The sequence below is a fragment of the Anser cygnoides genome, chromosome 1, assembly GCF_040182565.1.
Source record: "Anser cygnoides isolate HZ-2024a breed goose chromosome 1, Taihu_goose_T2T_genome, whole genome shotgun sequence".
NCBI classification, from domain to species: domain Eukaryota; kingdom Metazoa; phylum Chordata; class Aves; order Anseriformes; family Anatidae; genus Anser; species Anser cygnoides.
Window position 1 is genome coordinate 58174036 of NC_089873.1, and position 26115 is coordinate 58200150.

Here is a 26115-nt window from a genome sequence, read left to right on the forward strand (position 1 = left end):
CTGAGGAAACATCTTTGCAAATAGTTTCATGTGTCTTTCAACAAGCCTTAATGCACAGTCTAATCAATGCCTTGCTAATGGGCTAATTTTTAAAATAAACTACCTTGTCACTGACAGAAACCTATGGGAAGGATGAATACTACTGAAAAAGGGTGATGAAGGACCTCCCAGGACTTTTCAAGTTGCTTTTGCCTTGGATAATACACTAGCAGGAGTACTCGCAGTCCTAAGCCAAGGTTTCCTGGCATGAAACACCTCTGGTGTCAAGCAGAGCTTCAGACAGCACTTTAGCATGTGCACTTAACACATGTGGACTAACACATTCAGCAATGTGTTCCCACAAAGGATCCAGAGTCCTGGCAAATAGCAGTTCCATGCCCATGCTGTAGGGGGAAGGCAGAAAGTTGTACGAGAGATTATTTGGAATTAAAAGATTCTTATTTTTCCTCCAAAAATTAGGCCAAGGACAATTTGATCTAAATGGCTGCACACAGAAAAAGCAGTGGACGAAACTGGCTCACAACCCAGTACTGACAGCAGCAGCGCTGGCTGGTCTGCATGGATGGAGCTGGGTGATTTTAATGATAATTCAAGCTCATGCTGAGCTCCACAATGGAAACCTAACACCAACCTCTTCCAAAGACCAGATGTGTTTAACTTCCAAGGCTGTGGTTTTGAGTCCCTCTCTCTTCAGGTTGTGGAAACGTCCACCAAAACAGCTCCAGGATTTTGGTAGACAGGGGGATGAAGAAGCATCCCCCACATTCAGCGTGTTAGCCTCAGGAGGTCCTCTTTGCAAAAATAGAAGAGCACACATGCACACAGATGTTTTCTTCCCCGTGACTGCTGCCCACCAGCACGAGGGAACGGCCATTAGCCCTGCCTGCTGTCACGTGTGGATAACCCGCTCCACCTCAGGGCTGGGGGCAGGCCTGAGCTCCCCGTGCCTGTCCTCCCTGGTGGCCGCAGCTGACCTGCCAGCCCTGCCTCAGGCACTACAAGCCTGTAAATCGGGGTGCTTCCTCCACACGGCTCTTTTTAAATTCTCTTTTTTTTGGGGGGGGGCCAAACTCAGCACTGCAGGCAGCCCTCTAGCACAGCCACTCCTCAAGCAACTGCAGTGCTCTGACGCAGATTGGGAGTTTCCTCAGGCCATGAAGAGTGCACCACGGATACTGACAGGCAGCGGTTCGGTTGCATCTTCCTATCTTCTTCTGTAACAAGATCTCCAGTGTCATCTTGGCTTTGAGGGACTCAACCCTGCACTACACAGCAGCTGGAGTTTAGCTCAGGGCTCCTCGCTCTCGGAAGTGTCTCTGCAGCTTTCGTCACACACAGCCTTGTCCAAACCACTCTGAGCAGGCTGTTTATGAGTTTGTCTGCCTCAGAGATTCAGTTGGTCTCGAACTGGCAGAGCCTTTCCTCCTCATCTGGTGGCTCACATCCCTTGGCGAACCACCACAACTTCATTGACAGTCTTAGTGTTAGGTTTGAATTTTGCCTGCTCTTAGGAAAGTACCCTGAACCAAGCTTTCCACGTCCTTCCTACCACCACTGCCTTCTGTGGTCTTTGGTTTGGAGCTGGGCTGACTGCAGGACAGCAACAGAGGCAGAGCCATCTGCCTGTTCTTGTAGCTTTGCCTCGGCTGCACGGAAATACTGTCATTCCTCCACACTCAGTCTGAGCAGTGCAGCTGATAAAGACATTTAAAGGCATGAAAGGAAATGAAAGCGCTCAGTCCCACCGGCAGCCACCAGGAGCTGGGTACTGAACCCTCATTTGTGCCTTTAGAAGTCTTCCCCCAGGGCTTCAGTGCAGCAGCCGACGACCAAAGTGCGATTTATTAACTGTTCTTCCCCTCTTATTTCACAGCTTGAGGAGAGGCAATAAAACCAGGGACTTCAGCTTAGCCAGTTTTGCCTGCTTTGCCAATTTTTTTTGCCAGTCTGTGTTCCACCGTCAGGGCTTCTGAAAATTCTGTTTTCTTTTTCTTTCTGGCATTTCCTGGCATATAAATGGGAGCTGAGTGCCACCCTGCCAAGCTCCAGGACACTGGCATCAGTGCTGGTGGCAGAGCTTTCAAGCAAACTCTCACAACTGAACCTGGAGGACAGGGTACAGGCATTTTAAAAAACATCTATAAGACAAAAGGGATTCCTTATATCTGGTCCTGTTCTTATAGATGATGCTTAGTTTTTCTTTCGTCTTTTCAGTTTTTTAATATTTGCCCTTTTTGCATATCCTGGAAACCAGCACAAACCTTATGTCCCAGTGCAGAGTGGAAGCTGCGTGCAGGCCTGCTTCCTATTCAGAGACCTGCCCTATGTTTCTGTGTGAATTTTGAAGTCTGTCAGGCCAAATTACTCAAATTACAAACTGATGTCTGGCTTAGCCAGGCTGTCACAGCTTCTGAAGCTGAGACTGTCACTCTGTCAGGCACTGAAAATCTACCTGTTTAATTACCTCAGTTTCCCTATTTGTAAAAGGACAATAAGATCTTCTTCTGTATCTCAACTCATTAATATTTGTAAATTGTTCAGAGACTGCAGGATAGTTGGAACTACATCTAGGAATGCAAAGTGCCATTTCAATCAGGTACAAGTTGCTATGCAATTAAAATATACTGAGCATCATGATATGTAGCAAATGGGACATCTTGTTTCATATCAGCCAAGAAATGCTAAGTGGCTCTGTGCTTTCTAGTTGCATATTTTGTACTTTTTGCCCTGAAAAACTCATTAAGGAAATGTATTGGGACAGACTGTGATGTTTAGCAAGAGTTATTATGTCTGTTGAAGTTCACGGCCCACGGGGAAAAGGATGTCCATGTGGACAAAATTCCTCTCCCCACAGCTCTACAAAATGCAGAGCTTTACAATTCACTGTAGAGAGGGACATGAACCACAGTTACAGTCCTCCTGCACCTCTTAAAGGAGATTTCCATTCTGTGGGTGTATAGAAAGAAGAGTCTCTGCACTCAGGCCTCCCAGAGAAGGGGAACAGAAGAGCCTTAGAATCTCAGTTTTCCTTGGCTGCCTTCTACGGAGTGACCAGGGAGAACTTTTACTGGCTCTTTCTTCTGCAAATGAATTTATTTTGATTCCTTTCAAAGAGCTGCACAGAATCCGTCCTCATTTCTTTCTTTGAGAGCTTTCTGAGAGGCTTTTTGGACAAGACTGTGGCAATAATTCATGCCATTTGCAGACAATTTGTAAACCCTTACAGTGTCTCAGAATGATTCATTATTTTTCTAAGAATATGAAGCAGTTTATGTGTGCGCATTTGTGAATATGCATGCTCATGAAAAGTGAAGACAGGCCGTTCCCCTAGGCCCAGAGGAGGGAACAAAGATCAGCACAGATTTTTTTCTTTATACTATTTTTTTTTTTGATATATCAGTTGCTTCACCCCTCTACATTTTAGCTTTTAAGTGAACCCAAAGCAGAAGGCAGCAGTCTTATGTCTCCTACATGACACCCTGGAAGACCCAGTCTAATATCTCTCAAAGGTATGATCCTATGTAAGAAAATTATTCTAACGATGATCAGCTACAAATACATTATCTTTGGCTTCAGCCACCCAGGAGAACCACAGTTACAGCTATTCCTCATCCTAGATTAAAACGCCTAAACTTAATCTCTGTTAAATTTTCAATACGATTAGTTTTATATCAGCTTTCAAAACAAACAGCACCTTGCTGGTAGTTACTGCATGAACATACATTAACCCAAGCCAGTTCAGAGCAAGGACTCCACAAATCCTAGGATTTGGAATGATTTCCTAAAAGGTATCTCTAGATATTTTCCATAAATACCTATCCAATACAAACCGATCCCAAAGGGAAAGTTCATGGGAGGAAAAATTTGAACAACTGCTGGAACAAACATTCAGCATTTGCACAAGACTGCTCTCCAAGCCCTCTTTTGCATCAGGATACAAGAAATAAATCCTTGTAGGCTTTCACTAGCTATACTATGTCTGGAACCCTTTAGTATTGAGTGCATACATCAGACCTCCCTCCTTTCCGCATTATTAAGGTTATTGCTTCAGGTGCTAAAAAATACTCACTCCTTGCTGTTATAGATAGAGTTGGGTGAGAAACGTTACTTACTTCCCAGTTAAACAAATAGAAGACTGTACCAACATGCACAGCATGTGATGAATGCTTATGTGATGAATGCAAAAAAACCTAACCTTCACTAGATAAGACATTTTCCTCTCCTTGCTGGCCCCATGATCCTCCCTTTGCTATTATACTTGCATACCTAATGGTATCTCCCTCAAAAGGCTTTGTTAGTCTGATATGTCTGGCTAAGAAAATGTCAGCTGAAAGAATAAATCTGGGAAGGCTGCAAGTACAAACACACAGAGGATTCTAAAAAATTATTCTGTGTGCGCTTGTAGAAACCAGTCTCCCCACAAGTTTAAAAGTCCAAATCCCACATGAAGGAATAAGAAAGTCATGTGAGAAGTTAAATAAATCCAAAGCAAACACGACTATTAGCTTTGTTGCGTGGTCCTGTAAAACAAGCTGGGTAAAGTCAGTCTCTGGGTTGTTTTGGTTATCAGCATCTCTTGCTGTACTGCAGTTATCCTGGTGACTTTAATTTCACCGCTATGCATTAGCTTCTGTTGTCTCTCCAGCTCATTGTTAACACCAGTATTAAGCTGTTCTAGCAGGAGATGTGATTAGCTGGTGTTTTTAACCCATGCTTCCACATTGAAGAAATCTGAGATACACAATACAAAAAGTAATAATCCTATATGGTCTAAACAAGCTTTGGAGCAACTGTGCAAAAACAATATTGCAAGATTTGTGTCTAACAGGATCAGCATGAGGCTGATTTCTTTAAAATGCATAATTTATCCTACCTTGCTGGCTTTCAGTATCTCAAACATCAGAGGCAACCCCTGTGTGATGAGCTCCTCTGTGTACTCTTCTTCTTGAATGGACTTGAATTCCTTTAGCAAGCACTGGATGAGGGGTCGCCTGTGCTGCTGGAAGGATGTTCGCAAGGACTCCAGCCATGTGTGCAGCGTCCAGGGAACACCTAGGGATGGAGGACAGAGCTCATTCTCAGCTCCAGAGAAGGATTTGCCTTTCTGATATTTCTACCTTTACTTGTATTAATGTTAAGACTTTAAGCAAAAACTGCCAAATAATCCAAGAAATCAAATTCCACCACCTAATTTATCCACAGCTGAGAAAGTGGATGGTTATCAAGACATCCCAGACCTAATACACAGAGGCTCTCCTCCTAGTGCTTAGAGAAGACTGTGGTCTCTTTGCTCATCTATCCTTCAGCTTCTCTGCTGAGACTGCCAATTTGTGGTAATTGCTGTGGTGCTCTGTGATGCAAAACTCTTTTGGAAACTAGATTTACACTAGCTCATTTGTTTGAATGCAGCCCTGGAGAGCCATTAAATGGTAAAAAACAGATTTTGGTCACTACCCACCTGTATTCAAAGTGGTGGTCTTCAGATTACAACTTTCTTTAAGCACTACCCCATGTCCTTTACTGATCATTACTATTTCCCATAAACAGCACTGGGTGAGTTAAGCAGATCAGCCTTTTCAAGTAGCCATTTGTCATGGCAGAACCACTCTCCAGGAACTTAAAGGGAAATGTTCCCATGCACTGAATGAGAAAACACACAAAGCTAATATACTACTCCAGGCGTTAGGCTGGATGTGACCCAGTTTCTCTTCTTGTGGAACAGAGTGGGAGGAAACACAAGCCCAGGGTTTGGCAACAAAAGGTTTTTCCTCCCACTTCAGCAAATGCCCAGCACCTTGAGAGCAGCCCTGGTACTCTCATCTCGCTCAGCACCAAGTGCTTTGTCTGCTCAGCCCTCCTGGCGAGCCACTGCTAAGACCCCACGCCCTCACCCATGCAAGAGGGTGGAGTGCTGCACCACGTGGAGGCACGTCAGGCACCCTGGCCTCTCTCTGAAGGCAAATTAAAGGGGATTGGGCATACATCAATGGACACACAGACCAGACTGATTCCTTCCGTGCTCCCGACCACCCTTGCTGTGGGCAGAAGCGGACTCCCAACAAGCTGGTATGATGCTCAAGCCCCATGCTGGCACAGTTAGACACTGAGAAGCCAGTTCACTGCTCCTCCCCTCAGAGGCTCGCAAACCTCGGAAAAGAAAGAATTTTTAACTGTGGACTGCATTATGGCAGAGTGCAGAAGAGGAGCTGTTGGAAGCAGTCTGCAGCAGACAAACACTGCCCCAGAGACCTAGTTAATACTGTGCCAGGCAGCAGTGAAGATGGCTGCTGGTGGAAACAGCTCTGTCCTGCAGAAAAGTGACTCTGAGCAGGGTATGCTGTGGAGCTCAAAAAAGGCCGGGAACCTGCAGGATCCCCCATCATGTTCCAGATGGGGGTCAGAGAATGAGGGGCTGCTGTTAGCATGGGTCTAACACACGATTTGACATGAAGGGTGGATGCCTGTTTTGTACAGTTGGCATAGGAACCGGGACACTTAACTGGCTTGAGAGACGCTCCAAGAGCCTTGGCACTAAACCTGGGTTAACTCAATTCACTTCCCCATCCTTACCCACAGACTCACTGGGAACCCCCCTGCTATTATCACTTCCACAGCAGTTCAGGGAGGTGCAACTGTGGTCGGTTTAAGCAACAGCACACAAAAGACACGTCTTACGGTGGTATCTGTGAGGATGGAGAGAAGGAAAGGTGCCGGCACTGACCTATACTCCGTATGTCAATGGTCACGTCCACGTATCCGTGCTCGGCACTGTGGTACATGGCCTCCTTCAGGGCTTTCAGCTTGGCCTTGCTGTTGCGGCTGGCGCAAAGTGGAGCTGCTGCAGAGTCAGGCAAGTCTGTCCCCTCAGCCAGGATCTCCTCCAGTGACAGGATATCGCTCTTTTCCTTCTCTGGCTGAGCAAGCAGCTTACGGAAGACATTCCTGTCAATCACAGCATGATACAGAGAGGGAGAGAGGAAAAAAAAAAAGAGCAGGAAAGCAGAGTTAGCGGCGATGCTTTTTTTGTGCCCAGGATACTTGCTGCAGCATGACAGGTTAGGACACCTATCCAGCAGGCAGGTCAGAAACTACTCCAATTAACGGACTAGCTTACAACAGTCCCAAGACAAGCACCACTCCTGCTAACCCACCGGCAATGCCTGGACCACAACTGCAAGACGCTGCTGTAATGACAGCAACAGTACAGATGTCATACAAGTGGCAGCATCTTGTGGGAACACAAAACCATGAGCTAAACGTGACTCTCACGTGACTCATGACTTCTGGCACTTGCCCCACCATCGGGAAAGGCTGAGTTGCCTTTGGACAAGCTCGCAGGACTTTCACCAAGGAGGCCACTTGAGAAGGGAGCTGTCTGGAGCTACCAAAAGCACCACCACTCAATTAACACTCAAAGCAGTCTGGGAAAGCCAGAGCAACTAGACATTCAACGAGGCCAGTCAGGGCAGGTTCAAGCACTTGTGGGACTACTCTGGCTGGGCCATCAAACAGCAAAGCCCAAATTCAGCCACAGACTTAGTACCTTCAGGTTCATACCCGCGTAACCTCATCAATATCAAAGGAATCGCTCTCAGTTTCCATGGCTGTGAGAAAAGAAACCAGGCTGGCCCCCAGCCCACCTCCCTCGTATTCCTCCCTGCACTTGCTCAGAATCTGGCACGGAGTGGCAGTGGGGCATGGGGTGTCCCCAACAAATGAGTGGTTTGGGAAGAGAGGGAAAGAGGAGGGAGTCTGTGTGCGTGCTGTATAGGTAGGAACATAAAATCCAGTTCTCAGAAGTAAGTTGTGGGTCTGTGACATGCACAGGCTGCAGCCAAGCCTCGGAGTCCTCCTCAGGAGCTCAGCTCCCACTCAGACTGGCTGGCACCAAGGCCTGAGCAGTGAATGTGAGACTCCAGCAAAAAAAAATCTGTACTCTCTGTCCTCCCAGAGATCCCTCGCAGGCTCCAGATGGGCAGCATTGCTTGAACCCGCCCTGACATGCCATGAGCATGTTGTTAGACTGGCAGCTCTTCTCTAAGCAAACAGACGGTAGGTACTGTCTCTAACCTGTATCTATGTTCCTCTGGATGGCTACAATCAGAAAAGTAGGAATGTGAAGATCAAAATACTAATCCATCGTACTGCAGTTAACTCCTGAATATTGCAAGATCATGCATGCCGGGTGCTCGTTTCATCACTGTCTTTAAAAAACTTCCAGCATACGTACAACATTAAGGCACACAGGACTTTACAGTAAACACAGATGCAGAAACTCTGTTCAACAACAGTGAAGGCTGCAGCAGTACAGACACAATCCGCCCCAAACCTCAGAAATACGTCAACAAGAAATTCAGAAGGAATGTCTTTGGCATTCCTTCCTGCCATCACACCAGCTCCCGTTTAACAGACATCACATTGCAACACACCATGTAGAGTCCCCTTCCACTTTTTTAAAATCAGATATTAAAAAGCAGTTTGTACCACCAACTGGTTAAATTCACATGCCAGCAAAAAGCCTTACATCTCTGCCCAGTTGGCGACATGTTTAATTGCTCATGCAGAATTTTCACCCATCTGCTCAAACCAGACTCCCAGGCAAGAAATAACCACTTGAAGTATGCCACTAGACTTGTTCCCACTCTACCTGTGTCCATGTGCAGCAGCCTGACTGAAAGAGTTCATGTCACCTTGTGGAGTCATGGAAATGCCATTCCTGTACATTGTTCCTATCATGGGATCAGCTCCTCGCTCCAACAGCAAACTGACCAGTTCAAAATTTCCTGCAAGTTGAGACACACATTTACTTCTTTTAAAATCCACTATTTGCTCATCTTAATTCACAGATCTCGAGTGAAGAATTTATTACAGAGGGAGGAGAAAGTTCTTACCAGCAGCTGCTGCCAACTGTAAAGGAGTTTCAGAGTAATTTTCTTCTCCATGCTCCAAGGAACCTTCTACCTTTGCTCCAGCATCCAACAAGAGCTAGAAAGAAAATTCACCATTTAGAGCAACTGGGGGGGGTATCACAGTGTTCAGAGCTCATGAACAGTGACAAATGAGAGTCTAATGCTTCTTGTTATCTGCAAACCAGATATGATGGAGACAAGTGACATGCACATTCTGCTCACTCTCTCACAGAGGCAAATTGACCCCTTTTTTAGCTCGTTTTACACTGTCAAGACACCAGGAGCACTAGTGTCCAACTTCAGAGCCAAAAAAGTGTAACCCAGCATTTTTGAATGGGAAATGGGGATAAGGTCGGTGTTAGGAAGTAATGCACTGAAGATGGATATACTGAAAATTAGCTCAACAGCATCCTTCCTTCGTGGTCTAATAGAAGCCCAGCACCATCTTAAAGTGGAGCAGATTTCATTTGCCTCCATCTTTTATATAAAGACATGGCCAAAGAAAGGCAATTCTTAAGGACAAATCGCAGCAATGAATCCAAAAGCTGTGGTCTCCATCGGGAACACTTCCACATGAATAATAACAACGCTGAAAACAAAAGTGGCCAAAGACAGCAGGACGGAGCCTGCCCTCCAGCCCCTCTTGTCCATTTCTCTCTTTAGGCTTTCATAGTTTTGGCGCTTCATTATGTGTGCCATAGACACAGATGTTTTGAAGAATAAACCTTCTCGACTTTTGCGATGCCAAAGCACAGAACCAGCATATCCCACGCGACGCCTTGCTCGGGTAAGGAGACTGAGTGCTTCTCTCCCTTTGGGACAGAGCGACGGCTCTTGCTGTCTGCCTCTCCCCCACCAAGGCAGCCGTTTTGTGTTTGTTAGAGTATTACAGTGTAAGAAAGTGTAATGAATGAATAAACAAACACATAAAACAAGTGGTCAGGAAGGAGCACAAGGAGTTGACAGACTTTCTTTGGTGCAAGTTTGCTTTAAAATTGTCCAATTTAAACCTCATATTGGTTAAGGTTTGAACACCGTATTCATTATATAATAGATTTATTATATATCAGTACACTCTAAAAGAAGCAGAAGTAACCAATATGAGTATGACAGGAGGATACTGGTTTGAGATGAATGTAATTATAACTAAAGAGGAGAAACAAAAGAATGAGATGCAGGTAGGGAAATACAATAATACCTGAACTACAGGAATATGTCCATGCAACACAGCAAATGTCAGAGCTGTCCAATGGCGGGTCTCAGGGTGGACGGATGGGTATTTATGAGCAGTACTGACAACCTACAAACAAATTAAAGTTATTTTTTTAAAGAGCTATACGTAAGAAAATTCAACCTGCCTGAAATCCAGGCACGTGAGGGAGTAGGTGAAATAGAAAACCTGGGAAAGGTGCTTTATAAAATGATTGGTTTCTTTTTTCCAGCAAAAATTTTCTTAATAGTAAAACTGTTCGTGCCGATTTGACAGCTTGAATAGAGTTCATACCAAATGAAGTCTTTTTACCAACTACTGTAGCTCCATCTAAACCACTGGCCACCAGATACTTTTGCACAAGGTCAAAACATCCACAGCTGTTTACAGCAGCACACACTAGGGAAGCAGGGTGGATCAGGACGCTTACAGCTAAAGGCTGCTCCCACTGTCTTCTCCAGACCGTGTATTGACAGCCCCAGCTCTTGGAATTGCTTCTGGCCCAAAGGAATTCTTTCCACATAAATCAGTAGGACTTTTGTTGTTGACATCAAGAAAGACACATCCCAGTCCCTGCCCTAGAGTTTCCAGCAGTACTTCCAGGCTCCTCCTCTTCCACCAGAGGAAAAAAGGCGACTGAGAACAGATGGGGCAGAGTGGCGTTTCACAGATACTTTAAGAAAACTCCTTTTTACTTTTTTCTCCTGTCTGAGTTGAGTTAGAACAAAGCAGGGTGGCTACAGTTGAAAGAGATGCAAACTATATCCTTAGGAAAACAAAAATGGTATTTTTCACATTGCTCCTTCCATTTTCTGTTTTAGTGCCTGTTTCCTCTAATGGAGACATTGGGGAAGATGAATAACCGCTTTCTACTTCAGGTTCCCTGTCTTAAAGTAAGGGATATTAATATTGATGAGGTTCACAGAGATGGAACAATCTAATGAACATTTGCAATCTGCGCTTGCACACTCAGATGGAGTGTGACACTAAAATTCAAAATCTTATTATTGGTCTTTGAAGGAGGACTAAAATCAGCGTAAAAGATGCACCATCTCTCTGCCTCATCAGCCAGCTATGCTTTCACTATCCTGTCTGAAGCAGTTTTACCCATGTAGGGGAGTGTGGTCAGTTATTAAATGCTTGGTTGCATTAGCAGATTGCATTTCCAAGTGCCACATGCAGCGTTTTGCTAGAAGCATACGACCAAGCCCTCAGTCCCAAGAACAAGGGATGAGGATAAAATCTGAAGAGCCTGTGCAGATCCCACAGCTTGTGTGAGGAGCAGATCTGCACCAGTGTCTGGTTGCAACGCTCAGATTTGCCAAAGAGAGAGAGTCAAAGTGCCTTTCTCTCTTTTGCAGCGCTGTAAGGACCAGTTCACCGTGAGCCCTGGTGTCACAGAAGTGTGCAGTGGTCTGGGTTTGCTTAGAAGGAAAAGGATCAAGCAGCTTGAGCCTTCGGGTTTAGGCTGGGAAGCAAGAGCAGCAGAGGTTGAGAATGGCTATCACGGTTCAGTGAGACACATGTCCAGCTCGTTCTCCTCCAGCATGGATTCCCACTGCTGTTTGGGGCAGCCCACAGCAAGCAGCAAACAAAATGAAGTCATTTTAACTCCTTTGCTCCTTTTTTTTTTTTTTTTTTTGGTCAGAGTTCTTTTCAGTTGACATGGTGTTTGCAAAAGACCTGTGGCTCACAGGGCTTTTAAAGCCTCAGTTGAGATTTGCTGAGCAGCCACAGGTCCCACTGACTCCAGAGTGAATTGCAGCTTCTCAGAACATCTGGAAATGAGTCCATTTTCACTAAAGATGGGCAATCAGAAAGGGAGGCACCCAGCATTTGAGGCTACTTTTAGAAACACACATATATATAACTGATTTGCAAAAAGAAATAGGGAAAATGATGCAGGCACCTGACAGAGTATTTATTTTCGTTCATGGCTGATTTGCCTTTTTTTGCCATAATTGCCCAATTTGCACAGTTGGTTGTGGTGTGCACAAATCATCTTCTAATTGCACACCATAATTATTCACAGTTCTTGTCCCAAAGTGTTTTCATTTGATTTTAGAGCAAACACTCTACAGAAATGAATCAGGGAGGCTCAAATTCCTCACTGGAGCTGTACTTTCAGATGTCAGCAGTTTCAGGACGACAAAACTCTTTAAATTTGCATTTGGTTAAAGTCTGGAAGATTACTGGCACAACTGGGAGGACTGGGCTTTCTGCTCCTGATGAAAGCCAAGTAATGCCCTCCTACTTATGAGCCACAGACTCAGAGCAGCAGGAGAGATCAGTCCCACGTCCATCCAATCTTTGATCTGTCTATCGAGAGTGCTAACAAGGGCTCAAGTATTCAATTATTGCCAGCTCTGAGGGTGGTTTACTTGAATTTTGTGAGGGAAGAGGTGACAGTGACTTCCATAAGGAACTGAACTGAAATCACCAGATGATTTCACGTAAGCCACCGATCAGCAATCGTGGCTGATGACTGATAGTAATGACTATCAGTCTTGTGCAGGTGACATCTATTTCTACTTTTAAATTAAATTTTTTAAAAGTGCAAAATGCCTGGCTGAAAGCAGTAACTACAATTTATCAGCTCGCTCAAATCCAAACAGAACAGATGGAACACAGATAAGTGAAGCAGACAGCTTAATTTACTCATGACCTCCACAAATTGAAACTGGAATCATTAACAAATAATTCTTTCATGGATTTTCAAACGGCTCTTTAAAATGTACATACCTGCATTGCACGGAGCTGGACCACAATCTGTTTGGTGGACAGATTGTGTAAGTTTATGATGTGCATTCATCAAAGAGACGTTTATGTTCTGGAAGCTTTAAGCTCCTCATCCAACAGTTTTCAGCCCAAAGCATTTTATAAAACAGAACAGTGGAACTTACATTGCACTTCTGTGCTGGGGATGCTTAGACAGAACATCCCAAGGCATAGAAATGCTCAAGGTTTGGCAGGCTATCAGATGGGTATTTCTTTTACCCTCTTGATTTTAACTCAGCTGAGATTCAGGGAATCCTTTCAATACCATCAGAGCTGTGCTCCATGGCTAGTGCTAATGCCTGTATTCATTTGCAGTGTGCAAACACAACTAAATCAGTATTACCTGTGGGGTAAGCCCGATGACTCGCCCCTTTCTGTGCATTGAATCCCAATGTTAACCTAATGCAGTCTGATTTCACTATTCGTTTCAAGTGGTGCTGTCCCAGACAAGACAATTTTCTTTTATGTTTAATTCTTGGGATTTTCCTTCTGCTACTGTTTCAGGAGGTAGTTTAAGATGTAAACAAATAACAGAACAAAGATACAACCAACAAAAAGTCCTCACCTCAGCATTCAGATCTGCTCCAGCATCTAGCAGCATCTGCACCATAGCCTCATCACCCCTGACACAAGCATACATCAGTGGAGTCATGCCCTAGTCATTTTTTGGAGTTAAAAAACAAAGGAATTGACAAATTTAACACAAAACTCTTTTCATTTTAAAAAAAAATATATATATATATCATCAAGACTAACAGTATGTATTTAATGACATCCATTATCTCTGTTACAGACACGTCTCTCAGACTAACAAAAGCAAACCATTTTGTAAAATCTCCATTTTCACTGTCACTTCGCTTTTTTTTGTTTTGTTTATACATTATCCTTGTCATTCTTAGCCTAGCCACTGAAATCAGGTTTGTGAGCTTCAACTTCATGTTCATGTACTAAACTTAGCATCTTTGTCCTTGGGGCCCCAGCAGAGAAATGTTTTTATCAAAACAACCATATTTCCACTGATAGTTTAAAAAGACAGTAAGTCTATTCAGTTTTCTATGATCACTGTTTCTTAAAATCTAACTTTTTAAATAACCACCAGAGCCATTGAAAACATACAAAGCTCCTCTTACGACAGGGCAGATTTGGGCAGTTTTTTTCCATGTAGGTACCGTAAGTGGCTAGAGATGCTAAAGCTTTACATAGCACTCCCTGGTGTAAAAAAAAAAATAAAAAAAAAAAAAAGGACAATTTTAAATGAAATGCTAGACAGCATTGTTGCAAGGGAAACACAACCCTGTCTGGAGGAAAACTAGATTAACTGACCCTTCACTACTGAACCACCACAACACAATTTGTATTAATCTGACATACCTGCTGCCATTTCCCTTAAGTATTATTGTAGCTGTGGTAATGAGTCTAGATGAAACCACGAAGAAATCATTAAATCTACCATAAATTATAACAGAAAAAGCCACTTATTAAGTACAGTAGGGGGTGTTGATCAACAGTCACCGGTTGTTTTGCAGTAAATTTACCGCAGCGTGCAGCTACCTCTGATGCATGTTTGTAGCCTATCTCGAAGATGCCTGGTAAATTTGCTGTCAGATGGCAGCAGGTTCACTGTTTAACCTGAGTCCAGCCATGAAGTGAAATTACTTTCAGAGGCACAGGGGATGCCCAGAGTGGCCAGACACAGAGCCATGCCACTTCTCTTCCTAGCCAGAGCCCAGCATCGCTATTCTTGCTGACCTACCCACTTTTCCTGCTTGCACAGAGGGCTGAAAAGCAGTAGGTGCTCATGTGTGGAAGGGTTAACCTTGCAGAGAAAATATAAATTAAGGTTTGTCCCTACAAGGTAGTGAAAGCCCCCTTGAAACTCATTGAGAACTTCAAAGGATCAAATCCACTTTTGGAGATACAGAGGAAGGGAACAGGAATTTGGGGCCTCCTGCCATTATTAACAAACAACTTCACCCCAGGCAAGGACAGGTTCGGGTGACTTGAAGATACTTGCAAAGAGAATTTGAAATGACTTCAGCTACAGTCAGGGACAGAACATTTCCTTTGGCAGTCAATAAACAGCACCAGAGTAAACAAGACCACCAGAATTATCAAGAAGTTGTGCTTGGGCCTTGAAACACAGTGACTGGACCGTAGCTTAAAATGAAGTACATGTTACTTAAAGTACTACTTCAAATTCTGTAAATGGTATCATTCAGAAGTTAAATCAAGTGGTTAGCACATGACTTTGAAATCCCCATGCATGACCCAGCACTTGTGCAGCCAGAGCCAAGAGCCCTGCAGCAACTCCAGCATATGCGAAGGGGCTGCCTGTGTACCCCACATGGTTTCTGGCCCTGCTGAGGCTGACAATGGACTTATCGTTGACTAAAAGGGGCCCTGAACGTCATGTGGCCATATCACGATTTTAAAGAGTTAATGAGGTTTCCAAACTCCCCTCCTCTTGCACTGCTGCCCCTGCTTCTTATGCCTCTGCCAGTCCCCAGGCTTGCTCTGCAGCTCAGCCTTGTGCTGCAGCATCGCTCAGCCCCCATCTCTTTGCAGGTGGGAGGAATGGGTTTTTAATGAGCCCATCATTACTGCTCCACACACACAGGAACACAGTAACAACATGAAAAATCAACACCCAGGGCATTTGGTTTTTGGTAAAATAAAAAATGACTCTCTTTCTTTCAGCCTTGTATCACTTAGGGTTCTACCCTGCAAGATGTGGGATGTCTGGTCCAGGGAAGCATTTAAGCACTGGCTTAACTTTCACTCAAACGGGATGTAAGCATGTGTTCAGAGTTAAGCATATGATTAAGTACTTTGATGAATCAAGCCAGAGTGTTCCCAGGTTTCAGCCTGGAGGACAGAGGAAATATGCTGTGAAAAGGTTCCAGGTTCGGACTAACTTAAAATAATAATGATTTTTAAAAGTATGATGTATGAACCTTGGAATGGGCTCACTCATACATTTTTTTTCAGGGAGTGCTGCTTTCTTCTAAACCTTTTCTCAAACAAATTCACGATATTGACCCAAACTGAAACTACTGAATGCATCATAACTCACATTCCTAGAAAAGCTTTCCTCTCAGATGACCCAAACCTACTTACAATCCAACTGTGACTTTCACTGGGGGCATCAGAAAATTCAGAAAACTCAATTTCAAAAGAAAGCGGTAATATCCATGTCCATCATTACCCTCTTGGGAATGGGGAATGACCTCGTGAGCATCACAGTCCAACTGTGCCAGCCACAGAGGCAGGTTTATCCCTAGACACAACCACTGGCCTCCTGGAGAAGCAACTCCAGAGAAATTTAGGCTCCTCAATTGGTGGATGTTGGCCACAAAACTAATGGAGTGGTAACATTGCAGAGAGGCTTTCACATCTAGAAGATCAGTTCAAACAGGACTCAACTCAGTCAGAGAGTGCCAGTGATTAACCTTTTCCTGATGGAGGCTTGAGGGTTTATGTAATACGTGTTGCAAATCCCAGGGCAGTTTCCTCTGGGAAGGTGTTCACCTCAGAAAGTCCTGTCCTACACCACTGTTCAAGACATTTAAACCATTTTAAGTATTCAGATTAACTCTAACCTGTCTCATGATCTCCTTCTGGCTTCACCCGATTCACCTCTCTGCTAAGAATATTTCAGGGGATGCATTTGCCCTCACGCTGAGTTGCCTCAGTACCAAAGAATCAATATGACTTGAAATGACAAAACTTATCTTAGATATTCACCTAATGGTGCTTTAACTAAATGTGAAGTAATGCAGGGTAAACTTTAAGGTCCTGCCTTTATTTAGCTGAAAGCTGGGGCTCGTTTGCTTCGATAAAGAGAAAAAAACTCTCATGTTTCATGATTTTCTTTACATTTCTATCTTGTTACCTGTTCACTCATGCTGTTAATCCCATCCGGCCCGAGCAAGGATATGGCCTGTTTAACCAGATCCGTTCGGCCGCAGTTGAGCATTCGGAAACCCAGGTCTTGCTTGAACTTCGCTTCAGTAGCAACTGCATCCAGTTTCCGAGATGCACAAAAACAGTCGTCGATTCTGTGAACACGAGAAATAAACTCCCTCAGAGGACAGTCACAGGACAGACCTTGCTGTCCCTAGGAAAATAATACTTTGCCCTGTCTTTGAAGGGTGTAGGTCATGCACACATTCATTCTCCTTTGACCTGTATACTCAAGGGACGTGCTGAATGGGAAATGTTAACGCATACTAATGGAGATTGCCCTTGGTCTATCTTTCATGGGACAAGTCATATATTTTATTTTTAAAAAATGGGAAAAAAAAGAGCTTTCACTTGATTTTTTTTTCCCTATGGAAGCAACGCACAGCGCATTCTCACCACAAGTTCTCTCTCCGCTTGGCGAGGTGATCCAGTCCCCCCAGTCTCTGAAAAGCTTCAGTGGCTTCAGTAAGCTTTGAACTAACATCAAATGGACGTATCACCATTGACAATACAACAAAGAGAAAACAACATCATTCCAAACTCCTTCAAGTATCTTACCAGCACAGCCCCAGTAACAGAGGAGCCTTTGTGGAGGAGAAAGCACAAGTCCCGTGGACAAGTAGGGCACCGTGCAATCAGGGAGGAGAGAGCATTCTTGCTAGGTAATTGTGGCAAAATACCATGAATCCTTACTGGCTGCGCATAACAGACAGAATGTCATTCTTTTAAGGTCTTATTAGAAGGATCCCCAAACTGTAAGCTGCTCAAAATATCCATTTCAAATGGAAGAAGGCCTAGGAGTTATTTAGTCAAGACATGAATCTACAGCTCTAGAGAGAGCAGGCAATTCAAATCCAATGTTTATACAACCCGGTTTCATCTTATTAAAAGACAGATTTGCTTTTCTTTCATGCTGAAGAGTGTCTGGGGTAGAGGGTGGAGTCCAAATCCACAGTGCTTTTGGCGTGAACTTGGATAAAGAACTGTTTGGAAAAACATCACTTTCATTCTCCAACAACACTAGGTCAGAAAACAAGGGGCTACTTATGAATGAAGAAAAAAATCAAGATCAAAAATGAAAAAGGCAAATACACATCAAATATTTGTTTTCTAATTTGAATGTAAAAAAATGCAGCAAACCAAAAAATATACAAACAGCACATCGTTATCATTTAACTTTCTCCTTCAACGTGCTTTATCAAAGCTTTACAAAAATATGTGATACACTGCTTAATATTCAACAGCAATATGCAATGAATACACCGTTTATATAGAAGCAGTGGTATGTGGCAGTAGCTGTCGTTCTTCCTCTTTCAGAGGAAGGAAAGTGAGACAGGAAATACAAAGGATTTTGATCAAAGCTTCTGCAGGACTCAGTACTGAAACTGGCATCTGAGCTTAAGATTGTTCTCTGCCTTGCTGGGCCACAACCAGACTGGAAATCAAATATTTTGTTCTTTCTACATACTCAGTTTTGCTTTTGGCTGCTTAAAAGTTGATGTCCTACAAACGCAAACAAAGTTTGGAGTACCATTATTCAGGGGAACACGAACGACGCTGCATCACCACAGCATGCCACAAGATTAACACATGACACTCAAACACAATAAACACTAACAGCAGTAACAGATTCTGCAGAAGTAATATGCCTGCAACAGAGATGAAGAAAGAAAACCATAACCAGGCTGTTTGTTGCGCAGTTGTTTCCGAGCAAGTTTCAGGAACAAGAAAAAAGCAGCACAGGTATGCAGGGCTGAGCTCGATGACACAGAGATCCGCAGGAGCGATTGCTGCTTTTACACGTTCACACCGTATGGCACATTTCTGGCACAAGAGCTACAGCAACATTTGGTACTTGCTACCCCCATAACATGGGATGCTAGAGATCATCTGTGCCCTCCTTTAATGCACAACAGGGATAAAGCATACTCAAAAGCTAGATGTTGGAATTTTCAGTGCACGGAGAGTGGCTGGGCTTCCCAGCTGCAGCTGGCCATTTCCAGATGACTCTGGGCTGAAAACAAGGTGGTTCCTCAGTGAAGTGCAGCCATGGAAAGATCCAGACATCCTCTGAGGACTGCAGAGTTGTCTGCCACTATGAATCACTGCTTGTGTTAAGCCACTGCTTCATCATTTGTACTGAGGTATGTAATATAGGCTCTGAATAAAATGGGTCAAACTCAGTGCTGGCAGAAACAGGCAGAGCTTCACTGACGTCAGCCAGGCTTGGTGCAAGCAGCACACTAGCGATGATCTTCTCTTTACACAAAGATTTTTACACAGGATTTTGACCTGGGATGCAAACCCACACGTGGGAGGAAGGAGCAACAAGGACCTATCTTACCTGTTCTGTAGGGGCTGCCCAGAGTTCTGCTCTGGCATGGCTTCAGACATTACTTACTGCTGCTCCTCTGTGAGTTTGCTCTGGTCCCCTAAGAGCACATCAGTTCACCCACTTGAGTCAAGGACTCATTAGTCACTACTGATATTGGATGTCAGCAAATTAGTACTCTTCAATCAGCTGGGGAGGATAATAGTCTTGGCCCAAGGCTATGGCTCTGGGGTGCTACAGCTGTACAAGCACTGCAACAATAATTCAGATTCAGAGGAGGGTCTGAGCTGCAAGGCTGTTTGGGCAGCACTGAAGAAATTGCCATCTAGACAAAGAACCGCAAAGCAAGAAACCACATCTTAGTGCCTCTACCAGTGGTCTACACAGCCAAAAGGACAAGTCATGAGACCCTGATTTATGGGACAAAGGAAAGTATGGTGGCAAAAACTGACACAGATCATTGCTGCTGCCACCATTATGTTGACTAATAAAATGGATAATGATCAAACTGGGGAGTTTAATGAAACAAGAGCATGACGCAAGGGAAAAAAATGGAAAACACTTTGGAAGAGAAAGTGTAGCACCATTTTAAGAAGCCAGAGAGATGAATGAGTTAAGGAAAAGGAGATTTAACATTTACAGATATAAAGCAGCGAAGAGACAGATCAAAAATGATCAGGAACTACAAGTACAGAATAGGAGAACACAGCATCACTTTTAAAACTGGAGAAAGCCAACTGGGAAGATGGTACAGCAGAAAGAACGAGCCGTCACATTTCAGAATGAGAATGGAAAAAAAAATAAAAATAAAATAAAAAAAACAAGCCCAAAAGCATCAAAAATCAACTCTAAGCCAACACAGCACTGCATTTGCTCCCAAGTCCTCCTTCTTACCAGTAACTGCATAATGCTGACTCCACCAGGATCACTCTATTGAGTATAAGCGGGGGTCTCAGCTCCATTTTACACGATGTAAGTGGACGCTGTTCTACCACGGACAACACACAGACTCACAAACATTAAAGGATGCAAGATAAAAGAAGGAAGGGAGCAAGCACCCTGGCCTGACGCACTCCGAATTCCCATCTTTGTAATGCAATGAATATACTGACAAGCTATGAAGAGGTGGGAAAAGGATAGGAAGAAGTCTGAAAAATAAGGTTGACGAGGGATGGTTAAGTCAGCTAAATATACAGGGTCTCGCTTCAGAGCTGTAAAGCTGTGCTTGCAAAGTAAGGGACACCAGCATCAGTGCAGCCGAAAAGGGCAACGCAAACAGAACTGGAAACCCCCCCGACTGCACAGTCAGTTCACAGCCCTTTTGCCAAAAAGTATTTGGGATCTTTCCAAACGCACAGGACACTGACACCGGCTCGACAGCTGGACATCCCCTCCAAGGCCACGTCAGCTTGCTGGCAGCTCTGCTGGCTGCCAGCGCTCTCACAAGTTTGTCCTTTCCCCAAGTCCTCACCCTGCAAAAAAGATGCTTCTTCATCAAAAGGACAGGGCTGGCTGACGGGAGGAGCAGAAGATCGCAGGAGGCCATGGCTCTCCGTCCCCTTTTCTCTGGGGACAGTCTCAGGAGGGCAGGACGTCACCATCCTGGATGCTAGCCAGGGCTGGTCAACTTTGAGGTCTCCGAGAGGTGACACAGTGGCAAAGGCAGGATTGACCAGCATCTTTGGAGTCTGATATCCTCCCTCGAAAGGCTAAGCCTATTCTGGATTCCCACATTTAGCAGACTGTGGAGCTGGGCAGCTCCCTGGGACCACCACCACTGTACACATGCTCACACTTTCAAAACTGAGAGGTTGCATGTATTGTCCTTGACTTAACGTGCATTGATCACAGGACTCATGGTCAGCAGCAAACCCATCTCTGTAACCCAGGGGTTCAGTCACACAGCCTACAAACTCACTGCCTGCTTCTTCTCAACCATGAATCAAGCAAACGACTGCCTTTTTAGGTACAAGGAAAACCAGAAGCAAGTGAAATCCCAATTTTATATTTGTAGCTAAGCTGTGAGCATATTTTTTAACGTACAACTTTCTCCCAAGCCTCTTTTAATTCCTCACGGATATTGCTCCTACAGCAGTTATCTTCAAGATCGTTACAGAGTTACCACCGCACATAATTAACTTTACTGGGGCTTTATATGGGCAGTGCCATGGTAACATTAATTATTTGCCAATGGCCCCTGTCAAATTCTGCACGGTGACCATGACATCCTATCGTGCTCCGAAATACTCGAACCTCTGAAAGGAGTCAAAGGCAATCTTCTTCATTTATAACGGCTCCTAACAGTAGAGCAAATTATTTTTATCTTTTCCCGAACTCACGTTATGAAAACATAATGCGGCACTTCTACAGCGACGGTTAAAGGCAAGTTTTTTCATTGTCACTTGGACTGGCTAAGATAAGGTCTGTGCGGATCTTTAATAAGTTACTCACGGACTGAATGCATTTGGGAAAACAGATGATTCAAAGACAAAGTGTTTCCATCGTAACTGGTATACGCAGCAGTTCTCTTATTACATAGCTTTTTAATTATTTGTTCTTTTGGAGGGGATTATTGCCAGAGTCAGTAGTGGACAATTAAAAAAATGCAACGCTCTGTAAATGTTATAAAAAGGAAAAAAAAAAAAGCATGAACGTCCTAATTATGTTCTAAGCTATACATGCCAGCATCTCAAGCTAATAGTTAATTTAAAAGAAATGGAAAGAAGAATGTGATGAGCAGCAGGACAAACACTTCCCTCAGCTGAAATGAACAGATCATCATCGTGATATCCAAGCACCAAAGCCTTCTTTGTCCACCTGGGACTCAGTCATCAGCCCTTTCAATTAAAAGAATGATAATCTATTAATTAAGTCCATTTCTTTAGCTCTGTGGAGTTTATTCACTATGCCTCTGTCCTAAATATGAATGAGGTCTCACGTCAGAAATTATAGTTCAGCTGGCTGCAAGTCTGGAAGGAGTCATATTTTAGCTAGCTATATGCATGTATTTGCAATGCTTAATTTCTTGGGGTCAGGGATCACGGTTTTGATCTGGGTGTGCACAGCCCATAGCACAAAAGGGTCCTGTTCCTTGCCTGGGGCTCTTCGGTGAGGCTACAGACATGAACAGCAGTAGCAGGAGCAGTAGATGATTTGATTTAAATTTGTGAGTGCTCTTTTCCCAGTGACGTGCTCATGGGAAATATAATGTTAATATTAAAAGGACTCCAATATAAATACTATATTGAGACAATTATTTGAGTTTTTGGTTTGGAGAAAGTAAAACATAAGCACGAACATGTTGATCAAAGTGATGAAGAGCACTACTTTTTAATACAGACATAAAGTATCCCTGTTTACTTTAATCAGGAGCCAAATTAGACAAGAAAATAAAAATACTCTGGGTATTTATTAACCAATCTCTTATTCTTGTCAAAGGCCTGACAATAAATCGGTTACAGATACCAGAAAACACATTTAAAATGTGATATAACTATCAAAATCAAGACCCAAATCTATATTTCAAAACACTTTTAATATTACAAACTCGCATAATATAGGCGAGGAACCATATTCAAAACTGAATCTGACTTCAAACTTTGAATAAGGCTAACGTATCAGGGGAAAATTTGAGTACAGATTCATCTTTCACTAATCTAAGGTTTCACTAATTACTGGAAGGCAATATGTTACCTGTATCCCGATGATTGCATGTATATAGCATCAGAGCATATGAAGCACTGCTGAACTTGCTCGCAATGGAAAAAAAAAAAAAAACAAAAAAAAAAAAAACAAAACAGAAAGTCTGTTTATACTTAAGCCTGTAAAATACAAGTGTCTTCTGCCCTGGAAGTGAAGGAGAACATAAGGAGAAGTCCATCCCCTTCAATAATTTTTTTATTACTGCTTTCTTCAAACAGCTGGTTGGCAAGACAGGTTGAGATTCACCTCAGGAAACCCATGCTCTATCTTTTAAGTAATAAAATCTCCTTCATCTACTGGCACCATCTGCCCCAAGGGACTGCTGGATTTTGTCAAGCAGCTTGTTTACAACCGCTTGCTGGTTTGGCATTTTTGTGCCTAATTATGGCAATAGACACGGTTGGTGTTAAAGGATTAGTGAAAATTTGTGGGAAGAACAAAGACATTCAAGGAGGTGGGCAAACACCACCCGTCCCTACTTAACAGTGGCAGTATCTAATTAAATAGCAGATTTTCTTAGCAATTTTCTACTCCCTCTCTCCAGAACCTCAGCGCCTTACCCTGTGTATTTTAAGAGAGTGAATAACAGTGGAAATATTTTTGTGCCTTCAAATGTCTATTTATTACGTCTATTTATATTTTCATGCTCTAGTACAAACAGAGGATTTCCATAAATAAAACATTAAATGCAACCCTTCTTTCACTTGAAAGTAAGAAGAGTGTATGTGTGGTATAGTATTAAGATGACATGGAAAATGGTGTAGGCTGCTCTGAAAGAAGAAAACTACTGCACATCTTGCCTTTGCGTTGCTGTGTTTTTCCCTTTCCAGAGTCTTCAGAAAACTCTCTACAGAGAGCCAAGGATATCCTCATGTTAAATTAGCTCCACTCTTGAGGTCGATAATCCTATTTTCCTAGAGAACCTTCATTAAGAGGGATGGTCCCAGACAGAAAAGCAGACTAGGTATTCCCGGTTCAAGGCTAATTGGAAATTAGGACTGATTTTCAATTAAAGACAGATTTTCAAAGGCATTCAGATACTGAAATTGCCCGGAGACCTTTCTGGATCAGAGCTGCAAATGCAACTCATAGCCCTGGGTGAGGTTGGGATGAGGCAGCCCCTGTGGAAGCACACAAGACTGGAGTGTTAATAATCCCCATCCCTCCCTGCAGCAAGGCTTGGACCCATCTGCACTTGCAGCTTAAACTTACTCATGACCCGTTCATATCCACATATTCCCATGTCCCTTTAAACAGAGAGCATTTTTCCTTCTGTGGTGTTTACTCCCAATATATTTATAGAGAACAGCCCCATGTTCCCATAGCAGTCACTTTCCTCAGCTAAATGAGCCCCGTTCTTTCAGGCTTCCTCTACAACAACATTCTGTCAAAACTCAGATCATGCCAGCCCATTTCTCTGTGCCTGGTCCAATGTGAATATTTTCTTGATGTGAACACAATATTTGCTATTCCCCATCACTTCCTACCAGTTCCACCTACAGAGGCACCAGTATTTTCCTCTTGTCATGCACCCTCAAATTGCATTTGTTTTTTTTTTTCCCAGCTAAGGAAACAGCCATTTGGGTGGTTCACAGTCGTTCTGCGAGGAAATACTTCACTGCAGTCTTTACCAACCCATTTTCAATACTCAGCTCCCAATACAGTATATTTTATACTGCATATACTGTGCATTTTTAAACTAAGCTCTGTGCGCTTGCCTTACAATTGTGGAAAACTGCATTTCATCTCACTGCCGTTGTCCCAGCCCTCAAGGTCATCCACTCGTTCCTGGATGATTTCCCAAACTTCCTCTGTTTGGACAATGCCTCTCAGCACCATGGCATCAGCAAATTTTAACTTCATGAGCACATTGCTAATATTTGTGCCAAAGCCCTTTCTGAAAATTAAAAAAGAACAGCTCTTATGATGGAGAGCTGAAGACCTCTGCTTTTAACCTCACTGTGGCCAACCCCATCCCTTGTCACCTCTCTTTAGCCAGCCCTTGTCCGCTTTCCAGTTCCTACACTAATCTCTAGCTCTCTGTCTTAACTAAAAGCTCCCTGCATGGACTGCATCACTCAACTCCAAAAAGATGAAATCTACTGAATTTCCTTGGGGTAGAAAATCAGTTATCTTATCACAAAGTTATTAGATTAGTCTGGCAAGCTCTATCTTTAGAAAATCTGTGTCACATTTTATCCCATTTTCCCCTCAACAACATGTCTTTAATTAGCCTTTGCTTCAAAAACCATTCTAAGGCCTTGCATATTATTGACGTTACACTAAGGGGCTGGAATTTTCCTTGGATCATTTTTCATCCTCTTCAAATATTGGGTACTGCTATTATTAATCCTTAGAGTTATGGTACCACACTCTGGGTTTTGTTAAAAAATATTTCTCTCTGACCTTCTGGTTTCATGAGGCAGCTCTTTCTCATCTCTGGGACAGAGGTCATCTGGTCACCCCAATTTGAGTGCATTAAGCTGCATAATTTGCTCTCTTTTTGATTACTGCTTTTCCATTGCCATAACCTTGTTGTTATTATTTAGTTTTCCTTTCTCCCCGGGATTTTCTTCCTGAAGACAGAAGCAAAGTATTCACATTTGGGTGATGGCATCTGTTAGCACTGATGCACACCTCCCCCGGTGCCTTCTCAAGGCTGGGACATAAACATACCGATTTCATCTCTGCACTCCAGGAAGAGAGGAGAAAAAAGGATATGACCATAGTCAGGACCAGAGATAGGACTCCGCTTCACGAGTCAGAGAAGAAAAGGGATATTTGCTGTGGTCACCGTATGTGAGCCCAGCATCCTTGGGGAACCCATCCGTAACTCAGAAATGCTGCCTACGTGTATAAGCATGCAATTAAGGTGGATCAAGTTATCACAGCTTAAACGTCTGCCACTCATCAGCTGAAGGGAAGAACAGACTCTGGGCCCTGAAGGATCAAGAGGAACATGTCAGAAGTGGCCCCTGATGCTGAGCAGATGCCTTGGGACGCCGCCAGCTGCCATGTTGCCCTTCGCAAATGGGCTCTGCCTTGCATGAGGCTGCTCTCAACCAGCTCTGGGACAAGCAGCAGCGATGCTCTCACCTCCAACAAAATTTGGCTAAACACATGGGGAGCCCCGTAGGCCGCGCATCAATATGGGATGGGGCAAAAAGACAACAGACCTCTGTGGGATTCACCCGTGAGGAGCCTGATGCAAATCTTCCATT

The 26115-nt window shown here is 43.6% G+C and overlaps 1 protein-coding gene across 3 annotated transcripts in view; it reads right to left on the reverse strand.

Moving 5' to 3' along the window:
* ABTB3 (ankyrin repeat and BTB domain containing 3) overlaps positions 1–26115 on the reverse strand; it is a 166189-nt gene that overhangs the window by 18346 nt on the left and 121728 nt on the right. For 2 of the 3 annotated variants that reach the window (XM_066997056.1, XM_048074068.2), the window contains exons 5-11: positions 16790–16955; positions 13463–13552; positions 10108–10209; positions 8892–8985; positions 8648–8783; positions 6722–6942; positions 4874–5052 (exon numbers count right to left, since the gene is read on the reverse strand). In XM_066997056.1, coding sequence (XP_066853157.1) covers positions 4874–5052; positions 6722–6942; positions 8648–8783; positions 8892–8985; positions 10108–10209; positions 13463–13552; positions 16790–16955 — 988 coding nt within the window. The remainder of the gene's footprint in view (positions 1–4873; positions 5053–6721; positions 6943–8647; positions 8784–8891; positions 8986–10107; positions 10210–13462; positions 13553–16789; positions 16956–26115) is intronic. The other variant, XM_066997068.1, reaches the window with a different exon arrangement.